Source organism: Trachinotus anak, unplaced genomic scaffold, assembly GCF_046630095.1.
Source record: "Trachinotus anak isolate AG129_WGS33_773 ecotype Australia unplaced genomic scaffold, CSIRO_AGI_Tana_v1 ptg000026l, whole genome shotgun sequence".
Lineage (NCBI taxonomy): Eukaryota > Metazoa > Chordata > Actinopteri > Carangiformes > Carangidae > Trachinotus > Trachinotus anak.
In genome coordinates, this window is record NW_027273877.1 from 12,651,361 (window position 1) to 12,668,578 (window position 17,218).

At 43.9% G+C, this 17,218-nt stretch overlaps 3 protein-coding genes across 4 annotated transcripts in view; 1 reads left to right on the forward strand and 2 right to left on the reverse strand.

Moving 5' to 3' along the window:
• Positions 1-17,218, forward strand: part of LOC139609622 (protein NLRC3-like) — a 248,792-nt gene that overhangs the window by 224,574 nt on the left and 7,000 nt on the right. The window contains exons 2-6 of one of the 2 annotated variants that reach the window (XM_071464481.1): positions 15,262-15,393; positions 15,506-15,655; positions 15,786-15,899; positions 16,738-16,816; positions 16,973-17,198. In XM_071464481.1, the coding sequence (XP_071320582.1) occupies positions 16,814-16,816; positions 16,973-17,198 (229 nt within the window). In that variant the 5' untranslated portion in view covers positions 15,262-15,393; positions 15,506-15,655; positions 15,786-15,899; positions 16,738-16,813. The remainder of the gene's footprint in view (positions 1-15,261; positions 15,394-15,505; positions 15,656-15,785; positions 15,900-16,737; positions 16,817-16,972; positions 17,199-17,218) is intronic. The other variant, XM_071464483.1, reaches the window with a different exon arrangement.
• LOC139609645 (ribonuclease inhibitor-like) overlaps positions 1-17,218 on the reverse strand; it is a 137,236-nt gene that overhangs the window by 45,256 nt on the left and 74,762 nt on the right. The gene's annotated exons all lie outside the window — the stretch shown is intronic.
• LOC139609603 (NLR family CARD domain-containing protein 3-like) overlaps positions 1-17,218 on the reverse strand; it is a 93,270-nt gene that overhangs the window by 22,982 nt on the left and 53,070 nt on the right. The window lies entirely within an intron of this gene.

Consider the following 17,218-nt stretch of genomic DNA (forward strand, 5'->3'; position numbering starts at 1 on the left):
GTGTTCCACCTCTAGGTCCCTCCTGATTGGCTGGATGCATGGGCTTGGCTGGAGAAGTGGCGGCCGCTTGGCGGCTGCTAAACAATATCCAGCATTTCAAACCCCATGGTTTGTCCTGTGCTCCGGTGACAGAGCTGACAGCAGCAGCTCGGTTCTGTCCCGGCCCCCAGTCTGATTGTGTGTTAGTTCTCTCTGTTAGTTTGGTCAACTGTGACTTCTGATCAGGCCCAGTGCCGCTGTGAGTATGAAATAGATTTGGGTTTTGTTTTGGGGGATGTAAATAGATGAATTCACTTTATTGTAAATAGCACTGAAGCTGTAGGGGGGAACTGTCATTTATTTTTGACCTGTTTCCTCCTGTTTTGCTTTACCTTAGGGAGCCAGGCTTAGTTGGTGTCTTTAGTTTCCTTTGTTTTCACCTCGGGTTAGTTAGCACTTTCTGGGAGAGACTTTCTTCTGATTATAGTTTTGGCCTTGGTTCACCCTGAAGTTGTTGCTTCTAACACTTCAGTAAGTAATAAATGACTTCACTTCCTGACAATACGCTGCTTCCACCGGGGCAGAAACCTCCATCAGCTTTTATGTTGTGCTCCTATTTCCCCTCGACTGGAGTGAAACATCAAGTGATTTGATTTGGGAAGTGGAAGTGATTTGAGTTAAAGTAAGTACTTCCTCAACATTAGCTGATCTTTGTTGTCATGGTTACAGTGACAACACACCTCCCGCATTTTGTTTTGCTGAAGTTTCAGCTCCAGCTTCCTCCTGTAATCCCCTTTGACCACCCTGATCTTCACCTTCAACTTGCCTTGTATAGCCCTCCTCTCCTTATTGCCTGCTTTAAAAGCCCTCTTCTTTTCATTTAGGATGGAATAGGATAGGATATATCATGTGGCTGGGAACATCCTGGTGCAGCCATGTTTCGGTAAAGCACATGACGCTACATTCCTGGAACTCCCTCTGATCCTGGCTAATGCTGTTAACTTGTCCATTCACTGACTTCACATTGCCCATGGTGAGAAAGGGGAGACACAACTTATATCACCCCTTCTCCTGTCGCGGTTGTCTGTGCATGGCTTTCTTCCCTTGTTATTTCACACCTCCTCTGCATCCCCTATATGTCCTTATCCAGATTTCTGCAGGAATATCCGCTGTACTGATTGCCAGGTGGGCCGGCCTCAGCACAATCAGCTGATCCCTGGTGTAGGTGAAAATGCGGCCATGGAGTTGCTGCACAACAGCTTGACTGAGTGCAAGAAGTACTTCCATGGTGGACGTAACAAAACTCTCTGAACACACATGTTTAGAGATTGGACGGTATAGTACAGTTCTGAGTAGAAAATAAATATCTAAGTTTAAGGAAGAAAGCTTAAAGTTGTAAAATGTTGTCTCTGAGCAGTGGAGATGGTTTTATTATTGTTGCTCAGTTGCTATTAGTGCATCAACACTGAACAGGTCTCTACAGTGTTACAACCCTAATGCTGTGGTCTGGTGTGGTCTTGTGTTGTTGCTCTCTCTCCTGCTCAGGTGTGGCCCCTCCTTTTATGAAGCTTTTTATTTTGTTACTTCCCCTCATCCCCTAGTTCCTCATTGGGGAACATAACAACAGTCTCTGGGATTGTTCTGCTGAAGCAAAGAAGTTCTGTACAACTTTAACAGAGGAAATGTTTCCAACTTTTCTCCTCTATCAGACAGTGTCTGTCCATACCTGAGAGAGTCCCGTCTCCAGTCTGGATCCTCCAGTCCAGCAGACAGCTGCTTCACTGCTGAGTCTCCTGGATGATTGTAGCTCAGGTCCAGCTCTCTCAGATGGGAGGGGTTGGAGCTCAGAGCTGAGGCCAGAGAAGCACAGCCTTCCTCTGTGATCAGACAGCCTGACAGACTGCAGACACACAAAACCACACACAGGAACACTCTGTCAACACTTGGAGGTCTGTTAAACAGTCATCAGATAAACAGGTTAATGAATCCTGACCTGAGAGTTTCCAGTGTACAGTGTGGACTCTCCAGTCCAGCAGACAGCAGCTTCACTCCTGAATTCTGCAGGTTGTTGTTACTCAGGTCCAGGTCTCTCAGACTAGAGGACTGGGAGCTGAGGACTGAGGACAGAGCTTCACAGCTTCTCTCTGAGAGGTTACAGCCACTCAGTCTACAGAGATGATCATAAGGAATTAAAGAAGACAGGAATTTATTTTCTCTCCTGTTGAACAGATAGAGGTGTCTTTATATAATGATGAATAATAATCTACACTTACACAGCTTTGTTAGAGACTTTGACCACTGGCAGCAGCCTCAGAAGAGCCTCCTCTGAAGCAGAGTATTTCTTCAGGTCAAACACATCCAGATCTTTTTGTGATGACAGTAAGATGAAGACCAGAGCTGACCACTGAGCAGGAGACAGTTTATCTGTGGAGAGACTTCCTGATCTCAGGGACTGTTGGATCTGCTCCACTAGAGAACCATCATTCAGTTCATTCAGACAGTGGAACAGGTTGATGCTTTTCTCTGCAGACAGATTCTCAGTGATCTTCTTCTTGATGTACTGGACTGTTTCCTGATTGGTCTGTGAGCCACTTCCTGTCTGTGTCATCAGGCCTTGTAGGAGAGTCTGATTGGTCTGCAGTGAAAGACCCAGGAGGAAGCGGAGGAACAAGTCCAGGTGTCCATTTGGACTCTGCAAGACCTTGTCCACAGCTCTCTGGTAGAAAAGTGCTTGTTCAGGTTTTTCTCGAAAGACTTCAGTCCCCCAGAATGTTGTTTGTTTCTCTGACAGCAGATTGACTCTAGAGTTGATGAAGGTCAGATGGACATGAAGAGCAGCCAGAAACTCCTGAACACTCAGATGGATGAAGCAGAACACCTTGTCCTGGTACAGCCCTCTCTCCTCTGTAAAGACCTGTGTGAACACTCCTGAGTACACTGAGGCTGCTCTGATATCGATGCCACACTCTGTCAGGTCTGATTCATAGAAGATCAGGTTTCCTTTCTGCAGCTGCTCAAAAGCCAGTTTTCCCAGAGACTCAATCATCTTCCTGGTCTCTGGACTCCAGTGTGGATCTGTCTCAGCTCCTCCATCATACTTGACCTTCTTCAGTTTGGACTGAACCACCAGGAAGTGGATGTACATCTGAGTCAGGGTCTTGGGCAGCTGTCCTCCCTCTCTGGTCTTCAACACATCCTCCAGAACTGTAGCAGTGATCCAGCAGAAGACTGGGATGTGGCACATGATGTGGAGGCTTCGTGATGTCTTGATGTGGGAAATGATCCTGCTGGCCTGCTCCTCATCTCTGAACCTCTTCCTGAAGTACTCCTCCTTCTGTGGGTCAGTGAACCCTCTGACCTCTGTCACCATGTCAACACACTCAGGAGGGATCTGATTGGCTGCTGCAGGTCGTGTGGTTATCCAGAGGCGAGCAGAGGGAAGCAGGTTCCCCCTGATGAGGTTTGTCAGCAGCACGTGCACTGAGGTGGACTCTGTCACATCAGTCAGGATCTCAGTGTTGTGGAAGTCCAGAGGAGGTCGACACTCATCCAGACCGTCAAAGATGAACACAACCTGGAACTGATCAAACCTGCAGATTCCTGCTTCTTTGGTTTGAGTGAAGAAGTGATGAACAAGTTCCACCAAGCTGAACTTTTTCTCTTTCAGCACATTCAGCTCTCTGAAAGTGAAGGGAAATGTGAAGTGAATTTCCTGGTTGGCTTTGTCTTCAGCCCAGTCCAGAGTGAACTTCTGTGTTAAGACTGTTTTCCCAATGCCAGCCACTCCCTTTGTCATCACTCTTCTGATTGGTCCATCTCTTCCAGGTGGGGCTTTAAAGACGTCTTCTTGTCTGATGGTTGTTTCTGGTCTGTGTGGTTTCCTGGATGCTGTTTCAATCTGCCTGACCTCATGTTCATCATTGACCTCTCCAGCCCCTCCCTCTGTGATGTAGAGCTCTGTGTAGATCTGATTCAGAAAGGTTGGGTTTCCTGCTTTAGAGATCCCCTCAAACACACACTGGAACTTCTCCTTCAGCTCAGATTTAAGTCTATGTTGACAAACTGCAGGATTTCCTGAATGAAGATAAAAGAAACAAGATTCAGCAAGAAAATCTAACATTTTAATTCCCATAAAGAATACATATATGAACACATTTCCCTCATGTGTTGAGACATTAGTAAATGTCTCATTTCTCCATCATGTTGAATCTTTAGAGAAATCCTCTTACTGCTCTGCAGACAGTCAGCCAGCTCCTCCAGCTTCATCCTCCTCAGGAAGTTCACTGTGATCTTCACAAATGCCTCTCTGCTGCTGCTCCTCTGCTCTTCATCCTCACCATCCAACACTTCCTCATCCTCCCTCTGGCTCTCTAAGCATTCTGGGTAATCTGGACCCAGAAGCTTCTGGATCTTCTTCAGCTCGTTCTTCACAAAAGTGACCATGTTCTCCTCCAGCAGCTGGAACAGAAAACTATTTGAGTGACAGCATCAAACTAAAACCATGGAGCCAAACATCAGATCCATGTTGGACAGACTGACAATCCACTGGTCTAACAGTGCAGCATGGAGATGATTGTGAGCAGATGTGGAAGTAGTTGTTGTACATGCACAGACCATAAATATGGAGTCCAGGTGTGTTTGACGCTGCTGGGCAGACTGACCCCTGGGAACCTCTGAGCTCTCCTGGTCCACTCTGTGGAGGAATCATGAAGAATGAGCTCACATTATGTCTGTCCACACAGAGACAGACACAAGCTGAAGGTCCATGAAGTGATCTTTGGATGTGAACAGTGAGTCAGACCACTCCCTGTAGAGCTAAAGGTTTACTAGTCCTGCTGATCCCACTGAGAATCAACAGCTCAGTCTGCAGCTGTTTGTAGCTTCCAGCTCAGTGTTTGGCTTCAGCAGTTTGGTTTATTCCCAACATCTCTCACCAACCCTCCATACAGCTCTCCCTCCCTCACTCCACACTGCTGAAGAGCCCTGAAGCAAGGCACCTAGCACCCCCAGCTGCTCCAGTGGAGCTGCTCAGTGTCTGCTTGTGTCAGACTGGTTGTACTGGGCAGCTCCCAGTATGAAAACAAAAGTGAGTCAACCTCACTGTCTGGTCACTTTTATGTAAAAAGTATATGTACATGTATTTTCTCACAGCACACAGAGCTGGTCAGTCGACTGCTCATTGATGAACTTCTTCAGTCCACTTGTTGACTAGAAGTAGTTTGGTTTGACTTGACATCACATTATTCACAGCACAGGATACGGGACAAAATGCTGCGTCCTGTATTGAATCAATAGGGGACGATCCCGTAATATAAGGGATGGGTGGCGACCCTCGTGGGAAACCTAAATGTAGCCTACAAGCGGACAGGTGGTTCTTGTGCCTACTATAAAATATAATCCTCTACATCCACCTCCCTCAATGATCGGTCAGCTGTGTGCAGGTGAGAAAGTAGGCGGGGTTTGACTTTCTCTCTTCACACAAACTATTTCTGTCACTTTTCATGTGAACAACTGAGGTCAACACTAGGGCTTCATGATATTTTAAAAATGATGATGATGTGATTTTTGTTGGGGCTTGTACCAAACAAACATGTTCCTTTACGTCTGGAGAACATGATTTGTAGGTCGGGGTGTCTCTCCAGCACCACAACACTTATGGTGCTAACAATGCACAACAACGTTGTGACACATTTTACCTTCATCAGAAAAACTGCAGCTCCGGTGATTTGGATGTTGCACTTGGCCATATTGTGATTTGGATCATATTTGGATTGATTGTTCAGCCCTAGTCAACACTGTGAATGTCTTCCAGGACAGACTGTCTGAACATGGCAGACGTTATCTCCATATTTAAACCACATCACGTCTCCCCCCCTCTCTATGACGGCCACAGTTTGACCTCCACCTTCCAGTGTGGACATTCACAACAGACAGAAACACTTTGATTTCAGACCTGGTCCAACAACACGTTGTACAAACTGCTTCTTTTCTACAATAACCTCAGTTTTACTGTCAGTTACAGCTTACCTCTGATCAGCTGATGGACATCCTCCTTTAAAGTCAATGTTCCACTCCTTTGAGCGGTCGCTCTTTAAAGACAGAGAGCTGGGTTCAGGAGAGTCTGGTGTCTGCTGCTGGATCCTGAAACAACAACACAACTGATTAATGTGCATGTTGAATAAAAACTGATGAAAAATATGTTCAGTCTTTGAATAAACACAACAACTCATTTTTAGTGTGAAAAGACTTTGTGTCAGTTTAAACTTCTGACCTTTGATCAACAGATTGTCTGAAATCTAAATGATGGAGCAGTGATGTGAGTGCTGAGCTCTGACATGGAGAAGAGTCATGGACAGTTAGAGATCCTCATCTCACCTCTGAGCTCTGGTCTGGCTCTCATGGCCCCCACACAGAGTGGTTTTAGAGGGAGGGGCTCCCTCCTCTCTGTCCTCACACTGATCCATGCTGCTGGATTCACATCCACATCAGCTCACACACACTTTCTACCTTCATGTGGAGACAAACACAAATCATTCATCTGCACATCAACTGAAATTGACATAATTTCTCCTGTAAAAATATCAGCTGCTCCTCCACCGACTGACTCTTCTTCTCTGGTTCATATCAGTGTCAGCTGAATACAGTCAGGAAGATGCTGGAAGATACAGGAAGATGCTGTACTTCTACCATCAGTCCACTAGATGGAGTCATGAAGCTGCAGTGAAGTGAAGAGCAGCCCAGCACACACACGATGGACCAACATTAACATCCACTGACACACAGAAGGACTGAGATCAACTGATTGGATCTGACATTGATCCAACAATATGGAATCAATAATCAATAAAGTCTCAGTAAAGTCCTGACATCAACATGACATGTTCAGTACTGATCAGTGATAGGGAGTAATAGTCAGTATTGATCAGTGATAGAGAGTAATCGCCAGTATTGATCAGTGATAGAGAGTAATCGCCAGTATTGATCAGTGATGGGGAGTAATAGCCAGTATTGATCAGTGATAGAGAGTAATCGCCAGTATTGATCAGTGATATGGAGTAATAGTCAGTATTGATCAGTGATATGGAGTAATAGTCAGTATTGATCAGGCACGTGCACAGATAGACTTTTTCATTGCATATCCAGGTTTTTAAATTTGGCCCGTGGCATCAGTTCTCATCTAAATGCCTGTGGTCCAACAACTGTATTTGAGTTCTGTTTCTGCGAGACACATGAGCCCCTGCCCCTCCCTCCTCAGCTCCCTCATTACAGCCTCCACAGTGACAGGTGAGAGCTCTGTAGGAACTAAGCTGTAAATTCTACAAAAAATAAGCAGAACATCACGTTTAACTATGAACACTTTACTTAACAACTGCACATCATGAATTGACAACACACAACACTGCACTGTTCCTTTCACTTGTGCCAGTGCCCATTTCTTTCTCTCTATCTCTGGATTTTACAACACTGCTTTCTGGCACTTTGAACTCTTGTCAGAACATCACTGCCACTTTGTGACATGTATTAGTCACTGTACATAAATTGTAACTCCTCTTACAAAGAAATAATTTCGCATCTTTAATATCCAACCTTTATAATTATGTTTGAACCATATGAGTTACTGTATCAATGAATTAACGATACAATAAGCTCTCCATAGCAGCACTTCTCACTGACCTGCCTTCACTGGTGACAACCAGGTAACGAGAGTGTTGGTCATCCTACTGTTTGTCACTGTTGTGAAATTAAACTATTAAATGTGGCTCATTACAGACAGTCTAGGTCAGGCAATAGTCCTAAAATAAGCTTAACAACAAGACTGGCCAAAACATATATGGCCCTATGGTCAAATGTTGACTTTATTACCTGGACATCATCTGACAAAATCGCCAAACACATAAATTGAAGACAAAGACTGAGCTGTGAGTTCGTCTGTATTCACTGATAAAACACTTGCTAAGAGAGAAAGTTAAAAGAGACACAATATCTTTCTTATTGTGTCTCTCATGCAGAGCACAGCCTCAGTCTGGATCCACTCCAGTTTTCAGCTACAGATTCTCCTCAGAAAGTATCCAGGGCCTTTATTGACCCCAGCACAGCTCTTTATTAGAGGCAGCTCTTTATTTCTAACTCCCTCTGTTCGGACCCCTGCACAGACACTTTGAGGGTCCGGATCTCAAGGGGAAAAAAGAGGTATCTGTCTCACAATTATTCAATTAAATAAAGTTACTTACATATGTATTCATTTCAATACTGTACACTGGCAAATGAAATGATCAATTTACACAGAGACAACCATCTTTAGCTCTGACTTTTTCTACATTTACCACAAGAACAGGCAACAACAAAGAAAACAATGACACGTGAGTTTTCACGTGTATAGACTGTTTGCCCGTGGTCTATATAAAATCATTCAATATCAACAAATCTTCACATCAAACTGAAAGAAACTGGTCTCTAAATAAATAAGACAATAATAAAAAAAACAAACTACCCTCCAAGCTAGAACACAGCAACAACTAGGCTCAGTGTGTTCTGTGCACTGAGGTGAAGGAGCATTATTGGTCAATGAGCTACATCACTTTTGTGCAGGATCATTAAGGTTTAATCTCCCAAGAATACACCAACAGTAGGATAAGATGTTGATGCATTACAACTGTGAGCCTCACCAGCCTGCAACCGTCAGGCGCCCTGACAGGTACAGTCTGAACAGCCTCAACAGAGTAGAGACTGAGTCAGAAGAGGACAGCTGTCTTGTGGTGAGTGTAGTTACTACGCCTGTCAATCCATTCAAATATTTAATCACGATTAATCGCATGAGTGATCATAGTTAATCATGATTAATCGCATATTTTTAATCTGTTCTACATGTACCTTAAACTGATTGTTTTCAAATTGTAATCCTCTTTTCAGCACGAGAATAGACAAATGCTTGTTTTATGCAAAATAATCATGTTTATTTATTGCTACAATGAGAAATACTCTCAGTTCAAGTAACTAACGTGTGCAAACTGCATTGTAAAACAAGATGCTGAAATAAACTAAAACAAAAGACAATTTACTAACTGTAACATTATAGTAATGTGGTATTTGAGAGTAGACGTGCTGCGGTGGTGCGTAAATTCACCGCGACAATAAACACAAATGACTTTTGTCCTGTCCAGACAGCCATCTGGCGAGACTTTGAAGCTGAACTTGACATTCAAAATATCTTTTTTATCCATTACTGCCTATCTATCTATCTATCTATTATAAGGTCTGATAATAGATCCATGATTACTGCTCACGACGGCATCGACCTCGGTCATTGCTTCCTGATTTCCCGAGCTACGGAGTGGCCCGAGGTTCAAATGTCACCACCGTTAATCACGTTAAACAACTACTCCCGTTACAGGCAGTTGCGTTAGTTCACTTTGACAGCATTAGTAGTTACACAGGATGATCTCATCAGCAAGTGTCCAGCACTAACATCATACAGAGCCTTAAAGCCTGTCAGCCCTCAGCCCGCCGCTGTGTCCACATCAGTCCTGCGGTTCAATCTACTGACACCGAGCACACACAGTCATGTGGGTCCACACTTATATGTAGATATATGTTTCAGGAACATGACCCACCTGATTCACCCTTCTTTCCCTGAGTCTTATCTTCTCTTAAATGGTGGCTCCCCCCTGAAGTCTTCCTTCACCAGTGCTCCCTATGATATGAACTTTTTTATTAAGTGTTTTAAGGGACAGCCATTACATGTCTTTCTGGAGGCGGGAAATGCAAAATAGATCTTTGAAGGACAAGCATCCAAGGACCAATCAGCAGCTAACTGCAAATTGGTCCAACCCCCAACAAAAAACATAAAGGGCTGCATCCTTCACTTTGACTGTCACTGGGCCTTTACAAATGCCTCAGATGACCACAACTGCTGACCATCATGAAACAGCTCAACGCATCGTTGAGAGTAGCTGAGATCACTTTTCCTACTGCCCTTGTGGTGAGAATTGCTACTCAAAGCCATGGAGGGATTGCTAGACTGGGTAAAAACTAGTTTGGACACGTGCACAACAATGATGTTCTTCGCTTGCAATGATATTTATTAACAATAAAAAAAATTAAAAATAAAAACAAAACACCATGTGAATGGCTACATCGTCAAAAACTGTGTGCTCACCCCAGCCCATCTTATTGTAATGTAATGTAATGGCTGCAACACTGATAAACATGCTATCAGCTGATGAACCTGAGGCTCATCTCTTAAGAACACAACCACTGCTTTGTTCATCCTGGAGGCAAAAGATATTTTATCATGCCCTACCTGTTCCCCGACAGACAACAACACTTCCTCCAGAGTAATGCTCCCATCCAGCGGGACGATCCTCACTCCATGCCAGATAGAGGGAGGTGGCGTCTCAGTGGGGACCCCCCCATTTCCCTGTCTATTACAGCATCATTAGTGGAACAGAGTCTGTTGTTGTTATGGATCTTGTCAAGTGGAGTCCTATAGTGTGTGTGTCTATTTGGTTTCTAATTAGAGTTTAATGTAGGTGTGTGGTGTCTGCTGAGGGTGTCACTGTGTTTGTTCACTGTCTAATAAAGAACATGTTATTTCGAGTTTTGTCTAATGTGATACAAAGTGCAGCTTGTTATGTCTTATTAATGAACCCTGAAATAAAGTGTGAGTGTAAGTTTAACAAACAGATGATGAAATGACAACTAATTTAAACAAGTTGTAACTGGAGAACAACATACACACACACACACACACACACACACACACATACACACACACACACACACACACACACACACACTTGTACTTCTATCTTTCTGAGGACACTCATTGACATAATACATTCCCTAGCCCTTTACCCTAACCTTAACCATCACAACTGAATTCCTAACCCTAATCCTGACCTTAACCTTAACCTAAACCTAATTCTGATTCTAACCATAACTCTAAAACCAAGTCTTAACCCTCAAAATGTGATTTGAAGAAGTGAGGACCGGCCAAAATGTCCCCACTTTCCCAAAATGTCCTCACTCTCTTCGTAAAATACTTTTTTGGGTCCTTACTATGTAGCAAGTACAAGTACACACACACACACACACACACACACACACACTGAGTTTATCAGACAATCTCTGAGTCTACAGCATCTCTGCAGGAAATTCATGAAACAAGCTGCAGCTGATTATTTCACACACAACAACTGGGACTGAATTTATTTCACCTCTAAGCTCAAATTACACAACATTCACTCATTTCACTGACAACATGAGGTGTGGTGCTTCCTGCTCTCTCTGTCACAATCAACAGTTTGTGATGAGCTGAATAATACACATGAAAACTGACCAGAGTTTATTATACTGTGTACTGTTAGCGTGTGTGTGTGTGTGTGTGTGTGTGTGTGTGTGTGTGTCTCTTGAGCAGCTTGTTTGTCCTGACTCTTGTGTGTGTGAGCTCACAGTCAGTGTTACTGGTTTCCCTCTCAGACTGACTGAAGTCCTGAAGATGAGTGATTGTGTGGAGGAAGAGGAGGACAGAGCAGAGTCTCCAGGACCCAGCTGTCTGTCTATGGAGACTGACCAGTCCAAAGATAGACCTCCAGACTTCAGTCCTGGCATAATGACTTTATGAGCTTCTTTACAAATAAAATTTTCTCTGTTAGAGAAAAAATTCACCATCTCCTCCCCACAGCTGGTTCAGATGTACTGTCCAGTTCAGCAGCCTCAGAGTCGACTGTAACTGGCTTATATTTTGACTGTTTCTCTCCTGTACATCTCCCTGAGCTCACTTCAACAGTTTCATCATCTAAACCATCGACTTGTCTTCTTGACCCCGTTCCAACAAGGCTGTTCAAAGAAGTTTTTCCTTTAATCAACACCTCTATATCAAGTCTGATTAACTTATCTTTATCAACTGGTTATGTACCGCAGGCTTTTAAAGTTGCAGTAATTAAACCTCTACTTAAAAAGCCTACTCTTGATCCTGATGTTTTAGCCAATTATAGACCTATATCCAACCTCCCCTTTATTTCCAAAATCCTTGAGAAGGTTGTTGCAAACCAGTTATGTGATTATTTCCAGTCAGGTTTTAGAGTCCATCATAGCACAGAAACAGCTCTGGTTAAGGTTACCAATGATCTCCTCATAGCTTCAGACAATGGACTTGTCTCTATACTTGTCCTACTAGATATTTGTCAGATAGACTCCAGTTTGTTCATGTTAATAATGACTCTTCTATCATCACTAAAGTCAGTCATGGAGTTCCACAAGGTTCTGTGCTAGGACCAATGCTCTTCAGTCTATATATGCTTCCTCTGGGAAACATTATTAGGAGGCACCAGATAAATTTCCATTGTTACGCAGATGACACCCAGTTGTACTTATCCATGAAGCCAGGTGAGACTAACCAGGTAGCCAAGCTTCAGGTGTGTCTTAAGGACATAAAAACCTGGATGACCAGTAATTTCTTACTCTTAAATTCAGACAAAACTGAAGTTATTGTAATTGGCCCAAAACACCTCAGAGATACACTATGTGATAATATACTGACTCTGGATGACATCACCTTGGCCTCCAGTGCTACAGTCAGAAACCTTGGTGTCATTTTTGACCAGGACTTGTCCTTTACTTCACATATAAAGCAAGTCTCTAGGACAGCCTTCTTCCACCTGCGCAATATTGCAAAAATCAGACCCATTCTGTGTCTAAAGGATGCTTAAAAACTAGTTCATGCATTTGTTACCTCAAGACTGGACTACTGTAACTCTTTATTGTCAGGATGTCCCAAAAAATTTAGTAAAAAGCCTCCAATTGATCCAAAATGCGGCAGCACGAGTACTGACAGGAACTAGGAAACGAGATCACATCTCTCCTGTGTTAGCTTCTCTGCATTGGCTCCCTGTAAAATCCAGAATCAAATTTAAAATCCTCCTCCTCACCTACAAAGCCATTCATGGTCAGGCACCATCGTACCTTGGAGAGCTTATAGTTCCCTATTTTCCCAATAGGATACTTCGCTCTCTAAATGCAGGTCAACTTGTGGTTCCCAGAGTTAGTAAGAATAGAATGGGGGGCAGAGCCTTCAGCTATCAGGCTCCTCTCCTGTGGAACCAGCTCCCAGTGTGGGTTCAGGAGGCAGAGCCCCTCTCTACCTTTAAGATCAGGCTTAAAACTGTCCTGTTTAGTAAAGCTTATAGTTAGGGCTGGCTCGGGTATGTCCTGACCCATCCCTTAGTTATGCTGCTATAGAGCTAGACTGCTGGGGGATTCCCATGATTCACTGGGCTCTCTCTCTCTCTCTCTCTCTCTCTCTCTCTCTCGATTACTTTATGCCGTTAACTTTGTATTTTTTCTCTCCCGTAGTTTGTGCTTCTCCTCTCTCTCCCTCTCTCTGTCCTCATTCTGCAGGTCTCTCTGCCTCTGGAGCAGCAGGATCCAGATCCACCACTACTCGTCTTTACTATTAACCATTGTTATCTGTCATTATTATTGATAACACCATTACCTACACAGCTGTTCCTGGTCTCTCTCTCTCTTTTCTCCTCTCTCCTCCCCCCCACCCCCCCCTTTTATATCTTCTCCTAAACCCAACTGGTCGAGGCAGACCCTCCCACCCTGAGCCCGGTTCTGTTGGAGGTTTCTTCCTGTTAAAAGGGAGTTTTTCCTCCCCCCTGTCACCAAGCGCTTGCTCTTTGTGGGAACTGTTGGGTTTTTCTCTGTAACAAAGTAAGGTCTTGACCTTACCCTGTAAAGTGCCTTGAGATAATGTATATTATGATTTGGTGTTATACAAATAAAATTGAATTCAACAACACTTCAGAAAGGTGTTTAAGGTCCTTTATCCCCATCGTTGTCCTCCACGTTTCGGTGCCAGCACTTTGAAAAAGCAAACAGGGAGAGCAATAAAAGGCATAGCTCACACCACATCCAAATATCCAGCTCCATCTGTTGTAACAAGAGCGGGAGAAGCCTTGAGTGTAGGCCCGTCCTCAATCACCTGCCTGCTGCTTAATGTTTAAGTTGAGCTGGTCCGGTCCAAGCTCCTTCATCCTCTTTTCTCTTCCAGTGTGCGTCCTGTCAAAGGATGTTTCTGAAATCACAGAATTTTCTTTCTCCGCGGGTCCACTTGAACTTGTCATCTTGTGAAAGCTCCGGTCTAACAAGCAGCAGCAGTTACAAATATGAAGATCCATAGAAAACTGTCCAATCACTTGAAATAATATCATTAATATCATATGTCATGTGTCTTTCACATCTGGATAATTGACCAGAGGCCACTGTTTACAACAGTATAATACTGTAACATACTGTTCAATATTCATCCCTCACATGTGAACTCACGGTTACTGAGGACAACTCTTTTAAGTTTCTTTAACCTGCAAGTCAGAGAACTTTCCAACAGTTCATAAGTCTGTTGTTTTGTATCAACCAGTGCTCTTTTTTTCTTTTTTATTGTTTGCTTGGTTTACAGGAGCTCATTGTTGGCGATTGAGGATATCAGCCAAACTCTGCAGTCGTCCTCTCTCACTGGTCACGCCATCTTTCTCCTCTCTCTTTCTACCTGCCACTTTTGCTGTCATGCATTTCACATTTACTGCAAAAGGAAGTTGAGCCCAAATGTGACTTTGGAACACGCATATACTGCAGTTTCAGTTCCTGTAATCCTTGTGGCACAGCTTCATTTCTCCATGTAAGGGTAATGTCAGCAATATTTTTCACTCCTTTCTTCTCTTTGCTCGTGTTGTAAACAACTGACGGGAAACATCAGACTCCAAGAGTCAGGAGTAGGTTCATCATGTCATGTGACTGACAGTCATCAGCTTGAGTGCTCATTGCAAGCTGACAGAGCAGGGGGAAGTAGAATTCAAACTAACCTCCCTGACTGAACATAACAGGATCACCTTAAAATCTACCTTAAAATAACATGATGATTACTTCATGTTGTATTATTTGAGCTTTGAGGTGAAATAAATTCAGTTGGGGTTGTTGTGTGTGAAATAATCAGCTGTAGCTTGTTTCATGAAGTCATTTTCTACAGGGACATTGTAGACAAAGAGACTGTCAGATGAAATCAGTGGACCTCAGTCCTGAAACAGTCGCCCATGCAGCGTGTGAGCTGGGCTGCTCTTCACTTCACTGCTGCTTCATGACTCCATCTAGTGGACTGATGGTAGAAGTACAGCAGCTGATGGCAGCTTCCTCCTCCTCACACTGCTGTCTGACTGCATTCAACTGACCCTGATATGAAACAGGATTTCAGATTTCATGATGTGTGTTTGTCTTCACATGAAGGTAGAAAGTGTGTGTGAGCTGATGTGGATGTGAACTCAGCAGCATGGATCAGTGTGAGGACAGAGAGGAGGGAGCCCCTCCCTCTAAAACCACTCTGTGTGGGGACCATGAGAGCCAGACCAGAGCTCAGAGGTGAGATGAGGATCTCTAACTGTCCATGACTCTTCTCCATGTCAGAGCTCAGCACTCAGATCACTGCTCCATCATTATTCACACTTAAAGCTGTTTGTGTGCTGTGTTGAAGCCCAGAGCAGCAGCAGCAGGACACATCAGACTCTGCTGGACCTGGACCTAGACCTGGACCTAGATCTGGACCTGGATCCAGCTGTGTGTCCATGAAGAGAAACAAATTAGTGCCTCCTCCTCATAATTTCAGACAATCTGTTGATGGAAGGTAAGAATTTAAAACTGTCAGAAAAACACTTCACATTAAAAGTTAGTTGTTGTGTTTATTCAAAGATCGAACATATCCTCCATCAGTTTGTATCCAACATGCACATTTATCAGTTGTGTGTTTGTTTCAGGATCCAGCAGCAGTGACCAGACTCTCCTGAACCCAGCTGTCTGTCTTTAAAGAGCCACCTGTCGAAGGATGTTATCACTGACTTTAAAGGAGGACGTCCATCAGCTGATCAGATGTAAGCTCTGACTGTCAGGAAGACTATGGTTATTCTAGAAAAGAACCAGTTTGTACAATGTGTTGTGCGTCAGTGTCTGAAATCAAAGTGTTTCTGTCTGTTGTGAACGTCCTCACTGGAAGGTGGAGGTAAAACTCCAGCTGTCATGGAGAGGGAGGAGACATGATGTGGGTTAAATATGGAGATAACTTCTCCCATCATCAGTCTCTGCTGGAGGACATTCATAGTTGTTCACATGAAAAGTAACAGAAATGATCTGAGTGGAGAATGAAAAAAGAGCAGAGAGAGAAGTTCAAACCCCGCCTACTTACTAACCTGCACACAGCCAACCAATCACTGAGGGAGGTGGGTGTTTCAGACACTGTTTGACCTCCTGACAAACACCTCTGATGGAGTGAACTGATCCCTTAAAATGCTGCTGATTTGTTTTTGAATAGTCATTTATTCAGTAAGACTTTATTGGTTCATTGTCATTTTTCATACTAGTTGCTGCCCAGTAAAACCAGTCTGATGCAAGCAGACACTGAGCAGCTCCACTGGAGCAGCTGGAGGTTCTAGGTACATAAGCAGAGTTCAGTGAGGGAGAGCGACTGTATATGGAGGATTGATGAGAGCTGTTGGAACTAAACTAAACTGGTGAAACCAAACACTGAGCTGGAAGCTGCAGACTGAGCTGTTGATTCTCAGTGGGATCAGCAGGACTAGTAAACCTTTACCTCTACAGGGAGTGGTCTGATTCACTGTTCACATCCAAACATCACTTCGTGGACCTTCAGCTTGTGTCTGTCTCTGTGTGGACAGACATAATGTGAGCTCATTCTTCATGATTCCTCCACAGAGTGGACCAGGGGAGCTCAGAGGTTCCCAGGGGTCAGTCTGCCCAGCAGCATCAAACACACCTGGACTCCATATTTATGGTCTGTACATGTACAACAGCTACTTTCACATCTGCTCACAATCATCTCCATGCTGCACTATTAGACCAGTGGATTGTCAGTCTGTCCAACATGGATCTGATGTTTGGCTCCATGGTTTTAGTTTGATGCTGTCACTGATGTAGTTTCCTGTTCCAGCTGCTGGAGGAGAACATGGTCACTTTTGTGAAGAACGAGCTGAAGAAGATCCCAAAGGTTCTGAGTGCAGATTACCCAGAATGCTTAGAGAGTCAGAGGGAGGATGAGGAGGTGTTGGACGGTGAGGATGAAGAGCAGAGGAGCAGCAGAGAGGCATTAGTGAAGATCACAGTGAACTTCCTTAGGAGGATGAAGCTGGAGGAGCTGGCTGACTGTCTGCAGAGCAGTAAGAGGATTTCTCTAAAG